This window comes from Xenopus laevis, chromosome 6L (assembly GCF_017654675.1).
Source record: "Xenopus laevis strain J_2021 chromosome 6L, Xenopus_laevis_v10.1, whole genome shotgun sequence".
NCBI lineage: Eukaryota > Metazoa > Chordata > Amphibia > Anura > Pipidae > Xenopus > Xenopus laevis.
Window position 1 is genome coordinate 56,834,915 of NC_054381.1, and position 18,772 is coordinate 56,853,686.

Consider the following 18,772-nt stretch of genomic DNA (forward strand, 5'->3'; position numbering starts at 1 on the left):
CTCATGTCTCCAAGGTACAACTGACAGTTACATATATTTCTAAAGATAACTACAATATCCCTATCACAGGGTGTCTGTTACGAAAAAGAACACATTTATGTTAAACAAAGAACAGTAAGCCTAAAAGGGTTATCTTTTAATTGCATGTAGATAATCATTGTCCGATGATGTCTGTTTATTTGGTCTTAATACTGTATGAAAACATTTTTACTTGTGGTACATCTGGGGTATCTGCTGTGAGCCATAACGCTTAGTGATATATACTTCCATTAGTAATTAACTGATGTATAATTGTGATAAGAATGGTTACCTTTGTTTTTGTATATAATTTATGTATCAAATAAAGTACCTCTTGCTGTAAATTATAACATATCTCAGAGGAATTGTTGCATTTTTTAATCATTACAGCATTCTGCTTAGTCCTTGTCCTGCTTCATAGGTTTCTATACCTATTTCCAAGCATCACCATGGGGATATGCATCTTGATAGTTTTTCACTTATGGGAACATTTGGAAAATGTTTGAAGTAATGTTGAAGTTACATTCCCTTAACCAGAAACCAATTATGCAGAAACCTCTGAATTACAGGGGACCCATCTCGTATAAAGTTTCTCGCTGTAATCAAAACAGTATTTTGTACTCAATTATAAGCTGCTTGAATCCATATTTGTGGCAGCACAATGCTATGTTTTATTTTGCAGTGTGACACATGACCGTGTTGGTGCCCTGTTTCATCTATGACTGGCTTTAAAAACAATGCCTCCAGTTGATGAAGGTACAATATTTTAGTTCAAATCTATCACTGTAGGGATATTGAGACTGAGAGATTGCCTTACTAATTAATTTCTATCCCAAGGAGATGGGATGGGTTACTAAGCCACATAAAGAAATGCAGCCCATTCTTTTTAATTAATCTGTACTCACTCTGCCACAGTAAAGAGCCAACTTGATGCATTCCATTTGCATTTGGAATTTCCCTGCAGCAGAGTGAGTACAGACTTACTGAAAAGAATAGTTGCATTAATTCCTGCATTACCCTGCAGTGAAACACATTAAAAATCAACCACAGGGAGACACAAAATGCATGTCATTTAAAGGAACAGTTCAGTGTAAAAATAAAAATTGGGTAAACAGATGTGCATATGTCCATATGGCACCCCCTCAAGTCACTGATTGGTTAATGACTGGTAACCAAACTGAGTGATGCAAAGCAGGAAGTTGGGTTCTGGCTATTAAGTTAGACATCCGATCCCTCCAGCCTTTATAGATTACATTTTTGCCTAACGAACTACATTGGAGCATTTTTTATTTTGCACAGCTTATCTATTTACCCAGTTTTTTATATTTAAACTGTATAGTAAACAGTAGTTGCGGTGGGCGGGGGGGCGGAAAAACTTTAACTGGAGAGGTTGTCGGCACACCTGGTGCAGTAAGGGCTAATAAAAATACAGTATGTAAGCATGAATCTTTTTAACCCAGGGGTGGTAATGGTTTTGTTCCTCGTTTGCCTATATGTAATGTAATGTATAAGGGGATGATATTATATAGTTAACATGAACTGTTATATCAAACTTTCAACCAGTTGGTTTCTAACTAAAAGAAAAATACCATGGTGGTAAAAATGTAATTCCTGATCCCTTCTCTTTAGCAATGGCAAATGAGAGTATACCTCAAATACATATGACAAACAAGGCTCACAGAAAATATGGATTTGGTTAGTAAACATATTAAGTGAACATGTTTATTGAATATAAAAGAAGTAGGTCACTGAAAGAGCTAATTTATTTATTACAGTGATCTTATAGCAAAATATGGCGAGTAACAAACCCCTTAGAAAAAGTAATACACTTCTCAACTGCGATTCCTTGTAATAAGGAATATTACTACTCTAACTTTGTTAAAAAATGTAGGAGTAACATTTTTAAAGGTACTGGGAGTTATCTATATATGAAGTAGCTCTGACACCATGTAAATTTTCTTCAAAAGCCTTGAGGTTCATTACACATGTTGTCTTACTATTGATAGTACATGATGCCTTCTTTGTGTACAGGTATGGGACCTGTTATCTAGAATAAATTAACCCAATAGGCTGGTTTTGCTTCCAATGAGGATTAATTATATCTTCGTTTGGATCAATTACAAGGTACTGTTTTATTATTACAGGAGATTTTTAAAGATTTAGATAAAATGGAGTCTATTGGAAACAGCTTTTCTGGATAACGGATGCCATACCTGTATTAGCCTCTAAACTGCTGTAATAACACTTTGTTTTGGTTGAGTCATCATTTTCATAGAGAGGCGATAAATCTTTATATTCACACTGATAATGTTTATGGCTTTATCTTTAAAAAAAGCAATACTTAAAGAACTTAAGATGAAATACTTCACACCTAGGGTTTCCAATTATAAAAAAAAATATATATTAAAGTACACATAACGTGAACAATTTCTTCACTAACATTAACTTGACTTAGATGAAGTGGGAGCACTGGAGAAAAGATTTCGGTCTGCTTAGTTAGTTAGGGCGAAAAGAATAATGAGCTCTGTATAATTAGTTTATTATACTGACAAAACATGTAAAGATTTATGCGGCTTTATGCTGCAGGAAAAAAAATGATTTAAATGGAATAACTTCTTTAATTAAACATGCTGCGCAAATGAAAGTAAAAGGTTTTTGCTGAGGGTAAATTTAAAAAAACGTGCACAAGTTATATATAAAAAGTTATATTTATAAGTGACATAAATATTTTATAAAACTCTTCCATGACACTCCCCAAGCTCTCCAATGCAGGCCAAGCTTAATTAAAGATGCAAGAGGATTCTCCAATAAAAGGTCATCCCACCAATACCATGCCAGAATTAAAGTGGTCATCTAACATATGGAAATTACTGTGCAATTTTGCTTGTTTGTATTAGATTGCAAAGGGCAAAATTAAGGACATAGTTCTTTTTTGGGTGTTTGTTGCTAGAATAAAAAAATGTGTTTAATGTCTCTAGTGAGAAAATGTACTGTACATGAAACAGCAATCCAAGAAAGATTCTCACTTGAGAGTTGTCTTGCAACAAGTGGGCTTCTGGCCCTGAAGATATGAATAAGCTTTATTAGAAAAGGAGTGCTTTCAAAAAGGATCACTGGTTTTGTTTGATTACAACCCCAAACATCCTTGATAATATGGTGGAAGTGTAGCCCAGCAACATCAGGATAACCCATGATTGAACAACATGGTAACTGAAGGCAGGGCCGCCATCAGGGGGGGACAAGTGCCAAGGCCCGGGCATGAAGGGCCTGGGCAGTGCTGCACTTCTAAAAGAGCCGGGCCCCTCTTGCGAGATTTGCGGCCAGCCGAAAATGCTGAAGGGCCGAAAAGCTGAACAGCCTAACTCCCAAAGCGGCGAAAAGACCCGAAGCCAGGGTCGGATTTAACGAAGCGACGCCCCAAGGCCGCGCCGCCCTGTGTCCACAGGGTCCTAGCGCCGGCTGTGGCGCTCGCTGAGGCAGAAGCACTGGGGAGCGTTAAGTCCCCAGTGCTTCAAAGATGCGGCTGGGCGGTGTGCCGCCCCAAAAATCCGGGCCTGCCGGAAGCCACGAAAATAGCCGAAGCCCTGAATCGGTGAAAAGACCAGAAGGCACGAAAACAGCCGGAATTGAAGTGCTGAATCGGTGAAAAGACTCAAAGTCACGAAAACAGCCGAAATTGAAGTCATGAAGCGGCAAAAAGACCCGAAATCATGAAAACAGCCAAAATTGAAGTCCTGAACCGGCAAAAAGACCCAAAGTCACGAAAGGAGGCGAAGTTGAAGTCCTGAAGCCATAAGTTCATTTCTACTGAACACCAATTTGTGTTTTTTTTAATCCCCTGGCCACCAATGTATTATTTTAATATTCTATAGGAGCCTGCCACCAAAAATATTTTTTGGGGCCCCAATTTTTTTTCTTGTAAGTGGGGCCCTGGCACCAATGCTTTTTAAACAAAACTTTTATGGGGGGGCCCTGGCGCCAATGTTTTTTTTTTTTTTAAAACTTATAAGGGGGCCCTGACCATCAATAGCTTTTTATAACTTGTGTGTGTGGGGGGTTACTTTTTCAGCACTGATGTCTGTGTGGTCTTTTTACTGTGATGTGGAGTGGGCGGGGTCTGGGGCGGGGCTTGGGTGAGCGAAAATGTTGTTGTATGGGGCCTCGTGATTTCTAATGGCGACTCTAACTGAAGGTTAACCATGTTCTGTTAAATAGGTGGTGAACTATATCTGCAGTGAATAATCAAGCAGCCAGGGTCCATGTAACAATTAGAACACTATATAAGCAGCTCATTGCAGATTGCTCACAAGTAACATTTGCATTCTAGGAACAGAAGAGCAGTGACTGCTCAGAGAACTGGTTTCTTTGTTCTTGTCATAAATGCAAAGCACAGGGATATATTACAAAAGGGCATCCCAGGCTCTGTCAGTGAATCGCAGTCACAAAAACTATTCATGCAGGGATCTGGATTTACCATAGAAAATATGTGTCAAATAGCATTAAACTAAACACGCAGAAAGGGAACATATACAGCCTCTAAACATTTTCACTGGAGACAGCCCTTTCATTTGTTTGTGACATTGCCAGAGTCAGAACAAGAATATATACTGCTATGAACACAGTTGCCTGTTATTGTCAAGTCTGCACATTGTTTATATCAAACCTGATACAAGTCAAGGAGTTTTAATTTAAAGACAGGATGCATGACTAACTAGGAAGCAGTGTTCCCCTAACAAGCCCTAAACTACAGAGAAGTATGCTAGGCTTGTGTACATCCATATGCATCAAGTATTGGCACTCTGAGCTGCTCTAAAGATACGAATGCCAGAATGCAGGAAAATGTCACTTTGCTCCACATGAAATTTAGGTGCAGTTTTAAAAAATAAATTTTTCATAGTGTAACAAGCAGCTGTAGCATACTGGTGCTACTTATATATACGAGACATAATGCAACTTATGCTGTTAAGTATAAAAAGAATCTAAATACAAATCTATAACACTAAACCAGTGTTTAGGGCAGTTCTATACACAATTAATTGATGGTTATGGCTTGATGCGTGCCTGCCTTCTATTATACAGGTATGGGGTTCTTTATCTGGAAACCCATTATCCAGAAAGCTCCAAATTACGGAATGTCTCCAATCAACTCCATTTTATTCGAATTCTTAAAAATGATTACCTTTTTCTCTGTAATAATAAAACAGTACCTTGTACTTGATCCAAACTAAGAGCACTGGTTTTATTTAAATTTTAAGTGATTTTTCTAGTAGACTTAAGGCATGAAGATACAAATTACAGACAGATCCATTATCCTGAAAACCCCAGGTCCCAAGCATTCTGGATATCAGGCCCCATACCTGTATATTATCAATCACTGTGCAATTTATTTATGCTACTGCCTGGATACATTGTAAGCTCTCATGGCTAGGGCCCTCTCACTTTATGTATCTTTTTATTGCAGGTTTTTAGTAGTTGGTTTGCTTGATAGTTACATTAAGGGGCACATTTACTTAGCTCGAGTGAAGGATTAGAATGAAAAATACTTCAAATTTCGAAGTATTTTTTTGGCTACTTCGACCATCGAATTGGCTACTTCAAACCTTCGACTACGACTTCGAATCGAACGATTTGAACGAAAAATCGTTCGACTATTTGACCATTCGATAGTCGAAGTACTGTCTCTTTAAAAAAAACTTTGACCAACTTCTTCGCCATCTAAAACTTACCGAGCACCAATGTTAGCCTATGGGCAAGGTCCCCATAGGCTTTCCTAGCAATTTCTGATCGAAGGAAAATTGTTTGATCGATGGATTAAAATCCTTCTATCGTTCGATCAAACGAATTGTGGTAAATCCTTCGACTTCGGTATTCAAAGTCAAAGGATTTAACTTCGCTGGTCGAATATCGAGGGTTAATTAACCCTCGATATTCGACCCATAGTAAATGTGCCCCTAAGTCTTCAGAAGGGATTTTTTTTTTTGAGGAGAAAGAAGGATCACTGAAATACATCATTCAATCTCAAAATAAATGACAAGAGAAAGAAACAAATACTAGGATATATTTCATTGTATATTTGAAATGCTTATGAGCAAAATCCAAAGTACCGATGTTGCCATCCAGGAATACTTGCAGGAATATGGTATGAATTATTGTAGTAGGCAGAATGTGCCTTTGGCAAAATTGGTAGAGGATTACAGCAAATGGGGTGGCAGTGAAAATATTAGGAGATATTCTTAACAATACATTCAAATGAACAGATAATGATTCTACTTGTGCATAAAACAAAGAGGTATTATGTATTTTACAAATATATATGTTTGTGGCTTGTGTGCATAGGAAGATATATAATACAAAATGTATTTTTATATGCAAAGCAATACATACATAATGTTGAAGATATTAAATTTGCATGCAGGTTTCAGAGTATAATTACAATTTTAATAAGATTTTGCTCATATCCTATGGGCATGATAAATAAGCAGCTCACTACACTGAAAAAGTTGATACCAATGTAATGTAAAAGTACTTTTTAGCAATCTAAGGTTGTTTCACTTTCCCTAAGCCAAACATATTTACTGCAATATATTGCTTATAAGCCTACAAAAAAAAAGTTAACATTGTGAACAAAGTTACTTACTAGTAAATTACCAAAGTTGTAGAGAAACTCTTCTGTTAATACCTGGGACCGAAATGCCTTTAAACATAAAAGTAAAATTCATGTTAACATAAATTAGTCATAGGAATACAGCAGGGCAAAAGAATGGGGCAGTTACACCAACAAAAAAACATATCCACAGCATTCCTGGGTGCAAACCTTCTCCTTTGTACTTTGTTCATTGCTGCACTTGTGCTTATACTTGTGTAAGGCAAAACACACAATTACGAACCATATATAAACACATACACATGCTTACAGTGAAGATGTTCACATTTCGCTATGGGATTTATAAAGATTCTGAAAGTGTATTAAAGGGGTGGTTCACCTTTAAGTCAACTTTTAGTATGTTACAGAACAGCCAATTTTAGGCAACATTTTTAATTGGTCTTCATTATTATTATTTTTATATAGTTTTAGAAATATTTGCCTTTTACTTCTGACTCTTTCCAGCTTTCAAATGGGGGGAACTGACCCCATCTAAAAAAACAAATGCTCTGTAAGGCTACAACAGTATTGTTATTGCTACTTTGTATTACTCATTTTCCTATTCATGCTCTTTCCTATTCATATTCTAGTCTCTCATTCAAATAAATGCATGGTTGCTAGGGTAATGTGGACCCTTGCAATCAGACTGCTGAAATGTCTGAATCTGGAGAGCTGCTGAATAAAAAGATAAATAATTTAAAAACTACAAATAATAAAAAATTAAAATCAATTGCAAATTGTCTCAGAATATCTCTCTTTATATCATATTAAAAGTTAACTCAAAGGTGCATATCCCCTTTAAGGCCCTTTTATAGGATTGTGAGTAGATATCAGCAACTGGATTGCACCCAGGCATTTATAATTTCTTGTAAACCGTAGCACTAGTCACTTTCAGCCTTTCCTTTCGGAAAAAAAAAAAACGTACTCAAGGGACTCAGAGTCATATAAATATATACCAACATAAATCCAGCACTCAATAGGACTTTGGTGTAAAAAAAGAAATTAAAATCTTATTCAGCCTTTTAGTTCTCTTTAGACCCATCTTTAAGAACCCCAAACATAACCTCCACAGTGAGTATATATAATGGAAAAATAGAATTTTCGATGAAGGCTCTACGGTGAGTCTAAACATTGAATAGAGTATGATTTCTTTTGAATATTTTGCACTACAATCCTGTGGAATGCTGGATGTTTCTTGGTGCTTTGTTTTTGTATTATCAAGTAGTCAGGTAGCCAAATACTTGCAATTGATGGACTGTGATAGCTCATTTGAAAATATTGCATTTACGATAATTTTTGTGTGCTGTAAATAATAAATACTACAGCTTGTGCTGGAGTTTGTTATGAATTTGAAGGCCTTACCAGCCTCTTTTTAGCTTTAAAAAGTGAATTGGGAACAACTGTTGGATTTGCGTATATATATATAGATAGATATATATAGATATATATAGATATATAGATATAGATAGATATATGTCACATCACCGCCTACACATTTCTGAGACAGATTTCTTTTTCTTTCTATCATCCACATTTACACTTAGCCTGCTTCCAAATATACCTATTTTTATTATCTTGTCAAATGTCCTGTATCAAACAATCAAATGTCCTAGCTTTATTCTTCCACCTCTATTCCTATCCTAATATATTTTCATATATTCCCATTTCAATTTCTTTCCCTTATTATTTATACATACAGTAGCTTCAGAGCTTCATCTGTAGTTGCAACAACCCTTTAAAACGCCTATAGTTATGCACATGGGTTGTTGAAAACAGGACAAAGAGGAAAACAGGCAAAGGGAAAAATAATAATAAAGACCTTACTGTTTGTGTGAGGCACAATTGTGAACCACAATTTATCCCTAAATATAAAAGGGAAATAAAATGTACCTGAGATGTAACAAGGTGGAGAACTATGGTCATATTCGGAATGCACATTTTCAAATGTTTAGTTTGAGTGGCAGATGGATGCTTTCTCCCAGACACACTCGATAAGGCATTAATAATTTCTCCTGTAAAAAAAACAGTTAGATGAGACAGCCATTGTACTAAGCAGCATTACTTACTGTAGCTTCTACTTTCAACAGAATAAGAAAAACTAACATTACATATGTGATATGAGAATAATTTTACAATATTAGTAGAGTACAAAAGGACCAGTACCTTTTAGATATAGTTATTATCATCACATATCTATAAAGAGCCAACATATTCCACAGCGCTGTACAATTAAACGGGTATATACATTGAAAATACAGATTACCTGCAAAAATGCAACCAATACAAGAGGTAGAGAGCTTACGATTCAACAGGAGGAGGAGGAGCATGTGAAACAAGGTGAGGGCTGGGCAAGTTCAGGAATCAGCAAGGTGAGAGATGTGAGCACTTCATTTAGCAGGTGGTAAATACAATGCAGTATATAATAATATAATATTAGTCTACTTGAGGGTACGCATCTTTAAGAAATGTGTTTTAAGAGAACATTTGAATATCATTGTATTATTATATCATCTTGATTAACACTATTTAATTAAAAGCCGTTTATAACATATTCGGCTCACTTATGTCCGCAAGTGCAGTAATTAAGGTGCAATTTGAATCATAATCGCCATTTCCCCAAACCCACAATGCAGTGTTTTTCAAAGAAAATCAGCTCCATTGTGGGTGCAACAGGGTGAATAGTTTGTCCCAACTGTCGTGTGCCTACCGAAAGGGCGGGTGATTCACCAAAAACAGCACAATTGACTGTGCACTTCATTGCAACTTAGGAGCAAATACTCCAAATATTCTCCAATAAGTGTGTGCCCTATTCTTTCAGCACAACTCAACTGTGGTGAGTGACACAGGGTACTGAGGTAACCCTGGAGCTACCATTTGCTCTGGAGGTGGCGGATAGTAAATTCATTTTACATTATGGTTAAACAAACATGACTTAATATATTTCATTCCACCATAGGACACTTAATCAAAGACTAAGTCAATGACTTAAAGAAATACTGACATCAGAAAATAACCTTTTTTATTATCTATCATAGCATTGTCTTTGAATGCTATTTATAATTTTGCCATAAAAGCATTTGCCTAATGCTTTTACATTAACTTTCTTACTACCCTGTTCCTCTATGAGGGGGCTGCCATATGTGTGCAGTAGTAGTCCATTAGCATTAGAAATGTAAAATGTCCCCAACACATACACATTGCAATATAAGGCAAAAACGATGCCGTATAAGGCAAACACTAATTATAATATTAAAGATATTTAGAAATACATTCAATTCAAATGTAATACTTTGTGTCTTCTCAAACACACAACTCTGTTGTGTCACTCTGGCAGCAATAAGTAAAAGGCAGATAACAGGGGATGTTTCCAGTAGCTGTCAAATCACATCCTCTTACCAAGAATTCCAGGCAGCACTCCCACAATGTGATAGATGAGAAGGTTAAGACATCCGGACAGATATTCATTCATACTTTGCTGTTCTTTTCCTGGTGTGGCTTTTCGATTGTCTCTTTCTATGTACATAACCAGCCTGAAAACAAATAAATGCAAAAAATTATCAATTCTGATTCCATATAATACTCTAGACTTAGCTATGCCCCATAACATTCTATGATATTCTATGCACTGGTTATAAGCTACTAAGGTGGCTACTGAACTTTCTTCTTTTGATAGCAGATCCTGAACATTTGCCATATTGTTCCTAATTCATTGCTTGCTTACAACGAAATCCCTACATGTAGGGGTTCTTTATACCAGATACACACTAAAGCTGAAATAGTATAAAATATTTATTGATACAATGATCAAATAATGCTATAGACTTGGGAGTTGAGTTTTTACAAAAATGCAAATGTATATATTTTTCCCCCTCATTGAGCATGTCATCAAAGACTTTACAAAGGAAGATGACTCTAAAGGATAACATTATTATCAACAGTGTTTAGTGTGGAGGTTAATTTATGAAGATTATAAAGTTTTATTAATTTAAATTAATACAATTTCTTTTTGATGGCCTTAGTGAAGATAAGGCAAAAGACTTCACAAGAAGCAGAAAGAGATAAGCAATGGTCAGCTAAGGTGGAGCAACTGTACAACACTTTTATTGTGCCAAATTAATAAATCTCTAACATAATAATGGCCAGACTCAAAGTGTGTGCCTTTGCTCATGATACTAATGTAAATACATAATATTTACAGTAGCTTCAATTCAGAAAACCTATTTATTATATCAGATTTGTGCAAAGTTGAAGAAGTACTTTTCTTTAGCAAATTAAATATTCCATTCTTAGAAACTTTTAGATTTACTGTATTTATTGAACTTTTGTCTACCTGTGGTAATTGTCAGATAGTAGGTTTGTTTCATAAGATGCATGCCTATTGTAATAGTAATGTAATGTATGTTAGAAGCCACAAGGAGTTCTACAACCATAAAAGTAGGGATGCACAGAATTCACTATTTTGAGATTCAAAAGAATCCTGAATATTTCATGAAGGCTTAGTCCAAATCGCAAACGGAATCTGCATGGAAGGGTTAACGTAAACCGGGTATGGGGAAAAGTTCTGTTTTTGTGTGACAAAAAGTCTTTTGACTTTAAAGATTCTGCAAAACCCTGGCTCAATCTCGAACTGATTCCTGGATTTGGTGCATCCCTACAAAAAAAAGGTACAAGACTAAAACCCAATTGTTTTACACAAAAAAAAACATATATTTTTTTTTAATAAATCAAGTTTGACTACAGAGAGACTATTTTCCATCCCCCTTTGACATAGGTATTTACCTTGCTTGACAGCAAAGAAGCAACATATCTTTGTTGTTCAATAACACCTGTAAGATAAACAGGAACGTTTTTGCTCTAACTCCTGTTGATGGGCTTTCCAATAGCCGGACTATCTTCGTAACGAATTCCTGAAATGCATGAGAGAATATAGCTAAATAAAATAATTTGCGTTGGAATCAATAAGATAATTCCTAACAAAAGAACAACATAATGGGGATCTTGAAAGCTTACAAAAGTTGTCAAGGAATAGATGCTCCATTAATTGATGTCCATGTAAAATGTAAGTTACAGATCAATGAGAACAACTTATCTATGGGTTATGGCACACAGGGCAGGCTTCAATTCCTATGGGCAGCAAAATACTGAAAATTGCCCCGTGTGCCATAGTCCTCAAGCTTTAGCTCATGAAAAGTCAACTGAAGCTTGTAGGAAAAGTCAGCATTAAATGAGAAAAATACATTTTTCTTCTTGAATTTAATCTGATCCAATGCTATGCTTAGTTGAGCAGATTGCAATAAAAATAAATCTAACAGGCTTTCCCCTATGCAGTGCTGTACTGAAATAAAGAATATCCTATGTGTGAATACAAGATGACGCATCTGTTGTGACAAACCTAAAAGATATGCTTGCCATTTTTAATTCAAACATAATTTGGTCTCTTATCATAAATACAAAAGTGAGCAATTTATGTTTTACTTCATTATCTTCATTCACTAAGGGGGTTATTTACTAAAACTGAATGAATCTAAGTCTTTTATGAAAACAAAGTCAACCAAACTCCCGTCCATGAATTGAACTCATTTAGCAAAATATTTTCTCAAAAAAATCGTAGGACTGATGCTCTGAAAATGACTTTTTTGAATTTTTGCTGTGAAAACTTGGATTATCGGACAAACCAGCACAGAACACGATGTCAAGAAACAACTACAGGAACATCTGCCATTGACGTCTACATGACCGTGACAGGTTTAAGATGGAGTTTTTCGGATTTGGATTTTAAGCAGCTTTGGGTTATGAAAAATCTCAAAAAATGTAAGTTATTTTTCCATGAAAAATTGGGAGTTTTCCCCCTAAAAAAAATGACCATTCCATGTTGATATGCAAACCTTAGGCAGCTTAAAATGTTCTCTAAGATATACATACTATGATCAATAGCGAAGAATCATAGTAGTAGTAAGTTATTTGATATTGCTTTCTGGAAAAAGTGACAACCCAGATAGTGATGAAGTAGAAATATACAATATGGTTTTAAAAAATTGTTAGGGGTATATAAATCAAATGGGAGGCCTGGAGAAATTGGTGCTAAAGGAGGCAGGAGTATCAGATGAGATGATTTAGGGCAGGGGCCCACAAACTTTTTTACCCGTGAGCCATTTCAATTGTAAAAAATTTGAGGCGCAACATAAGCATGAAAAAAGATCCTGGGGGCAAAAAAGGTCTGTGATTAGCCCCTATGTGGACTGGCAGTCTTCCCCAGGCTCTGATTGGCAGTGTGCTTTATGTTTTTAAGGGGTTGGTGATCAACTGGCTGGGGATCACTGATTTAGGGAGTAAAGGGGCTAAATTAAGGAATAGCTACAGAAGCCAAGATGATAGTGGTTGTGGCGAAGATATACAATAAACTGTGAGGCATATAAAGGAGTATTCATGATGAATGGTGCAGAGTAAAAAAGAGAGAAGCCCTGTGACATGTAGATAATGAAGGGATGGCGTAGATAAGTAAAACAGTGATACATGTAGAGGATTGCTGGTAATGATGTATGGGAAGTAGAATTTTGAAATAAGGAACACAGAGGTAAAGATATTATAAAACAGGTAGGGATGTAGATAAACAATTAAAAAAACCAGGTAATTAAAGGGGAAATTGCAATAATGACTTGAATAAATGGCATGGAAATAACTCTGGCAAGTACAAAATTATTACATATGGTAATAGATAGAAATGATCCTAATTAAAACAATGTTTGGCCATCTTCTTATTTATCACTATTTAATATCATTTGCAGATTTGCTTTGCAAACACTTGTATTTTGTTAAAAATTAATTCTAAGTGTTGATACATGTGTACCATAAACAGCTTTAACATTTGATATTTCTGTCCTTCATGTCATTGGTGAAATAGGGCAAATGTCAATATTGCTGGCCTTTCCATGTAAATGTTATTTCATTCAGTGAATTTCCCAGTACATTATTTATTACATTTTAAACAGAGGCATTTATTCCAATTTAAAAACACTGTTACACATCTCAATTCATTTTCTGTCTGTTCTTAAATCAGATTGCATTCTTCATTAATATTCTAATGAACTGCAATGAAGTGAAGATCAAGTAAATGAGACAAGTCTGCTGCATAACATTATAAGTTAACCCCAGTCAGGCCCGTAAGATTTAAATGAGCCAGAAAGGCTGAAATTGTTATTATTTTAGTAGTTTTTAGCATGAATGTACAGTGAACTGTAACCGAAGATACATTGCATATGCTGGAGCATTATATTTATAATCCTACATACAAAATCCATATAGGCAGTGTCTTAAATGGCTTGAATCAAACAAAAAATGCTTTAAAGCAGGAATGTTATCCAGTGTGATATACAATGCCTTATTAATGCCTCCTTCTATAAAACATCTGATGTTAATGGTGTTAATGATTTGACAAATACTGCCAAATCATTAACAAGGTCATTACATCAGGGATCTTAAAAATCCATTGAATAAAATGAATCTGCTATATAAGTACTAAAATGCCTGTTTTGTATTCTAGGGTGTGCCCGTTATATATAAAAATTTAAGAAAAGGGCTTCAAATGTTCCTGTTCAGGACAGAGGAATGTTAATGACAGTTTAACATTTTATGGAATCTATTATTTTATGGCAGTTATGAGCAAACTTGGGAATTGGTAAGGTGGTGGATATGCCACTATAATTCAGTGCTCAATTGGTTCTAATTGGCTCTGCTGCTTCTTGAAGAGGGATTTCAACAACACAAGATGGCTACAGGTAAGATGAAAATGGCTGTAACCAGCCTGTCTGAGGCAAAGGCAATTCAATCTTGTCTTTTAGTCTTGGAATTCACAATCACATCAAGCAGACAGATTAGATTTTGTTAACACTGTCATTAAAGGAGAAGGAAAGGTTAAAACTAAGTAAGCCTTATCAGAAAGGTCCATCTAAATATACCAGTAAACCCCCAAAGTAGTGCTGCTCTGAGTCCCCTTTAAAAAGAAACACTGCATTTCTTTCCTTCTATTGTGTACACATGGACTTCTGTATCAGACTTCCTGCCTTCAGCTTAAACCTCATTGCCCTGGGCAAGAGCATGCTCAGTTTGCTCCTCTTCCTCCCCCCCTCCCTTCTCTACTGTAATCTGAGCCCAGAGCAGGGAGAGACTCAGGCAGGAAGTGATGTCACACCACATTAATACTGCAGCTCCTTTCCTAAACAAACAGTAAGTTTCTAGAGCTTTCTACTCAGATATGGTAAAACATTCTACAGAATAAATATAGCATTACAGCTTGCACTATTGCAGCTAATCTATTGGCAATAAAATGCCTCTGTAGCTTTCCTTCTCCTTTAAGGCAAACTAAAGATCATGCCAAAATATTGTTGTTGCTTCAGAATGGGGTACCCAATGCCCATGCCCATGCACTGGCTACACAATTAGATTTTGAAACGGGTGCGGGAATGAGAGGCATGCACAGACATCTAGAAAGTGCAGGATGGCAAGTTAAAGTAATTGCCTGCCCCCTCTATGCCTAAGGAGAAGAAGGAAATATATGATTGACATCTTAACAGACTAAATGAATTTATAAGGTATGGATATTTTTTGTAAAAAAAAGAATTTGGTTTACATGTTTCATTTTAAAAGGACTTTATTATACAGATTTTTATGTCTAGGTGACAGGTCCCCTTTAAAGCCAGTCTACAATTACTCTCTATGTATAAATTCAGCCCCAATTTAATCTGGTAGGTAAGTAGGAAACATGTTGCAGTCCTTTATAGTCTTTAGTATTGCCTATTCATGTAGCTTTCTTTCACTGCTCTTTTTACAATACCGTCTGTTTTTGATTCTACCTCTTCCGAATAATTTGTGATGTACTCCAAATAAATGTTATATAGACACAAAATACCTATCACGTGAGGCCCCAGTGGATTTTGTGGTGTTATGGTAAGCTTACTATATTACTAGTAATATTGTGTTTTGTCCTAAGTTTTAATAAATACAGAACAGGTATCAAAATGATATATATATATATATATATATATATATATATATATATATATATATATATATATATATATATATATAGAATGGTAACACAGCTATTTGCATAAATGTATTTTTTTCCATTTCACTAAATATAATCACTTATAATAGCTCATGCCCTGTGTGATCTTTTCATCTTGGCTCATTGTGAAAAAAATGGCTGAAACACTTTGGTATACATTATATAGTGAGCTGTCAAAACCTCCCACATTTTCCAGAACTCTCACAAAGCTCCAACTTTACACTTGATCAAAACTAAGCTATAATTCATCCTTACTAGAGGCAAAACTAGAGTTTAATATGTTGAAATGATTTTTAGTAGACGGGGAGGCCCATTTTTTCAAAAGTCGAAGTTCAAATTCATGTGAATTTTTTTCTTTTTGAATATACTCACAATTCGACAGGGAGGTTATTTAAGAAAAAAATAGAATGTCGAATAATGATAATAATAGTTGCGACCCCAAAATACAAATCGTATTCTATTTGTACAAATCCTGTTGTTCTCCAAAAAAAAACATTGAATGTTAGGAACGCTAACATCTCCAAATGGCTCAACTGACCTTTGCCATTGACTTTTACATGAATTCGGCAGGTTTTAGGTGGCGAATATTCAAATTAGGACTGCTTCCATGGTCGAGGTTTAATAAATCTCACATTTGAATTTACATTCAAATAAAGGGATTAAAATTCTAATGTGTGAATTTTGAAACTTGAAAAATCTAATTTACTATTTGATCCTTGATAAATCGGGCCCTTAAAAGAGAAGGAAACACTTTTGCAAAAAAACCCTGTACCCGTCACCCCAGGTAGACCCCCCCACCCTCCTCCCCCCGTGCTAACTACCCCCCCGGGTGAATGCCCCATACTCCATACTTAGCCATCGGCACAGATTCTTCCAGTAAGGTTCCATGCGTCCATCTTCAGCGTCCTCTGTAAACTGACTGAGGGTATTTCTGCGCATGCACAGTTGCAGCAGTTTGCCGGTTTGCGACAACTGCGCATGCGCGGAATTACACGGAAATTGGCAATCTCCCAGTCAGCTTACATAGGACGCGGTAGATGGGTGCATGGAACTCCGCTGGAAGAATCTGCACAGAGAGGTAAGTATGGAGTATGGGGCATTTCCCCGGGGGGGGGGGAAGTTAGTGGGGGGGAGGAGGGTTTTTCTGCAAAAGGGTTTCCTTCTCCTTTAAGGTATGGCAATCAAAATTACTGGAGGACCCCTTATACAGAAAACCCCAGGTCCGGAGCATTCTGGATAACAGGTCCCATGCCTGTATTGGACTCAGGGAGAGCATCAAAAGTAAAAAACAAAACAAAACCTTGAATTGCAGTAAACCACACTTGTGTCATATGAAGCTCATACTTGCTCCCATATTAGCTGTGCACAGTGGGAAGTCTGCTGGGTGGCAATTAGTGATGTGCGGGCCAGATACCCGCAGGACCGGGTCGGTCGGGTTCTGGCCGACCCCGCACCCCCCTTTGCCACCTTCAAATATGTGAGCCGGCCCAATACTAGCAGGACTCGGGTCAGTCGGGTCTGGGCCAACCCCCCTTTGCCAGCTTCAACTGCCGGCATCCGACTTCGGCTTTATACCCGAGTGACTGTTCACCTTGTCCCTTTTGTGACGTCGGTGGCAGGGTAACGCTAGTCTATAAAGGGAAGCCGGAAGTCTGGCTCGGGGCGGCATAATGGAAGGGGGGGCAGTTGCGGGTCGTTAAAAACCGGACCCCCACATCACTAGTGGCAATGGCCACTTACTACTTACTACTATTGAAACATTTGTCACCTGACAAGAGAAGACATTTTATGAAATATTTAAGAAAAATGTAGTAGCACTGTAGTGCAATATTGGGTTATACAAATTGACACAGGAGCAGCTGCCTTAGTCAGGGAATTTTGTATTCAAGCACTTACCAAGAAAGAGAGTTAAAAGCACATGTAGAGAATGACCTTTTAGGAACATGCTTTTATTAACATTTTAACTGCTTTTTTTTTTTTTTTACAAATTTAAAAAAAAATTGTGCCATAGAGCATTAAAGGGCAAGGAATAATGTCCTATTCTCATTTTTATATCAGAATGACATATTTTATTATGTTCCATTAAAGGCTGACATAGCCTTAAGATACAATTTGCCATTTTCCGCTGCTTAGAGAAAAATCAAAACCTCGCCAGTATGTGTTCTGAAAACAACCCACAAAATTTATGTTGTTCCTGACTATTTGGATTTTATTGTGTAAGTTAACAGCTCTTGAGATTAAGAAGAAAAATGAGACTAGTACAAAAGGCCGTGTGATCAGTTTAATCCATATTACTGCTTTACTAACAAGAAAGATAACATTGGAAAGAAAAGATGACTTTCAGAGAAGATAAATGTATTGTTTATTAAAAGTCAACCCAACCATCTTTAAAAACTAGTATCAGGAAATCACCTCTAATAACTCTTATTTCTACCATTGTAATTTACTGCACGCTGAAGCCAAAAACCACTAAAACTTCCATCACCCCATTAAAAGGATAAGAGACATTTTAGCCCTTCTCATTCGGGTTGAACGAGGTCAGTCACCATAAAGCACTTTTGGACCTAAGTAGGTTATAAAATGACACAGTGAAAGATGAAAGAACACTATAAGCATCTAGTGAAGCCTAAATCTAACAGTACAGTGAAACATAATAGAATAGTTCACAAAAAAACATATTTAGTTAGCATTGAATGAATATATTATTGCATTTATAAATCTATTAATTTAGTTCTATTTTTCTCTCCATTGCAACACACAGCTCTTGAAAATGTTAGTATGATTGTTGTGTAGGTAGAGGCACATACACAAACATCAATGTTTGTCTTATTCAGCCTAATTTAATACTTTGTAGTAGCTGAGGGGGGAGGAAGCACATCCTTTATATCAATGACAGGCTGCAATTGAGCAGTAGTCTTATATAGGGTTCCCACCTGTCCTGATTTCACTCAGCCCGGTTTTTAGAAGGGCTGTTCAGGTGTAAAAGTGCCTGTCCGGATTAGGAAATCTGGACAGGACATTGAAGTGCATGACATGGCAATCAGCCA

The 18,772-nt window shown here is 36.4% G+C and overlaps 1 protein-coding gene across 2 annotated transcripts in view; it reads right to left on the reverse strand.

The window, feature by feature from the left end:
- ulk4.L (unc-51 like kinase 4 L homeolog) overlaps positions 1-18,772 on the reverse strand; it is a 230,495-nt gene that overhangs the window by 133,903 nt on the left and 77,820 nt on the right. For both annotated transcript variants that reach the window (XM_018267520.2, XM_018267518.2), the window contains exons 23-26: positions 11,441-11,568; positions 10,058-10,191; positions 8,552-8,673; positions 6,656-6,712 (exon numbers count right to left, since the gene is read on the reverse strand). In XM_018267520.2, coding sequence (XP_018123009.1) covers positions 6,656-6,712; positions 8,552-8,673; positions 10,058-10,191; positions 11,441-11,568 — 441 coding nt within the window. The remainder of the gene's footprint in view (positions 1-6,655; positions 6,713-8,551; positions 8,674-10,057; positions 10,192-11,440; positions 11,569-18,772) is intronic.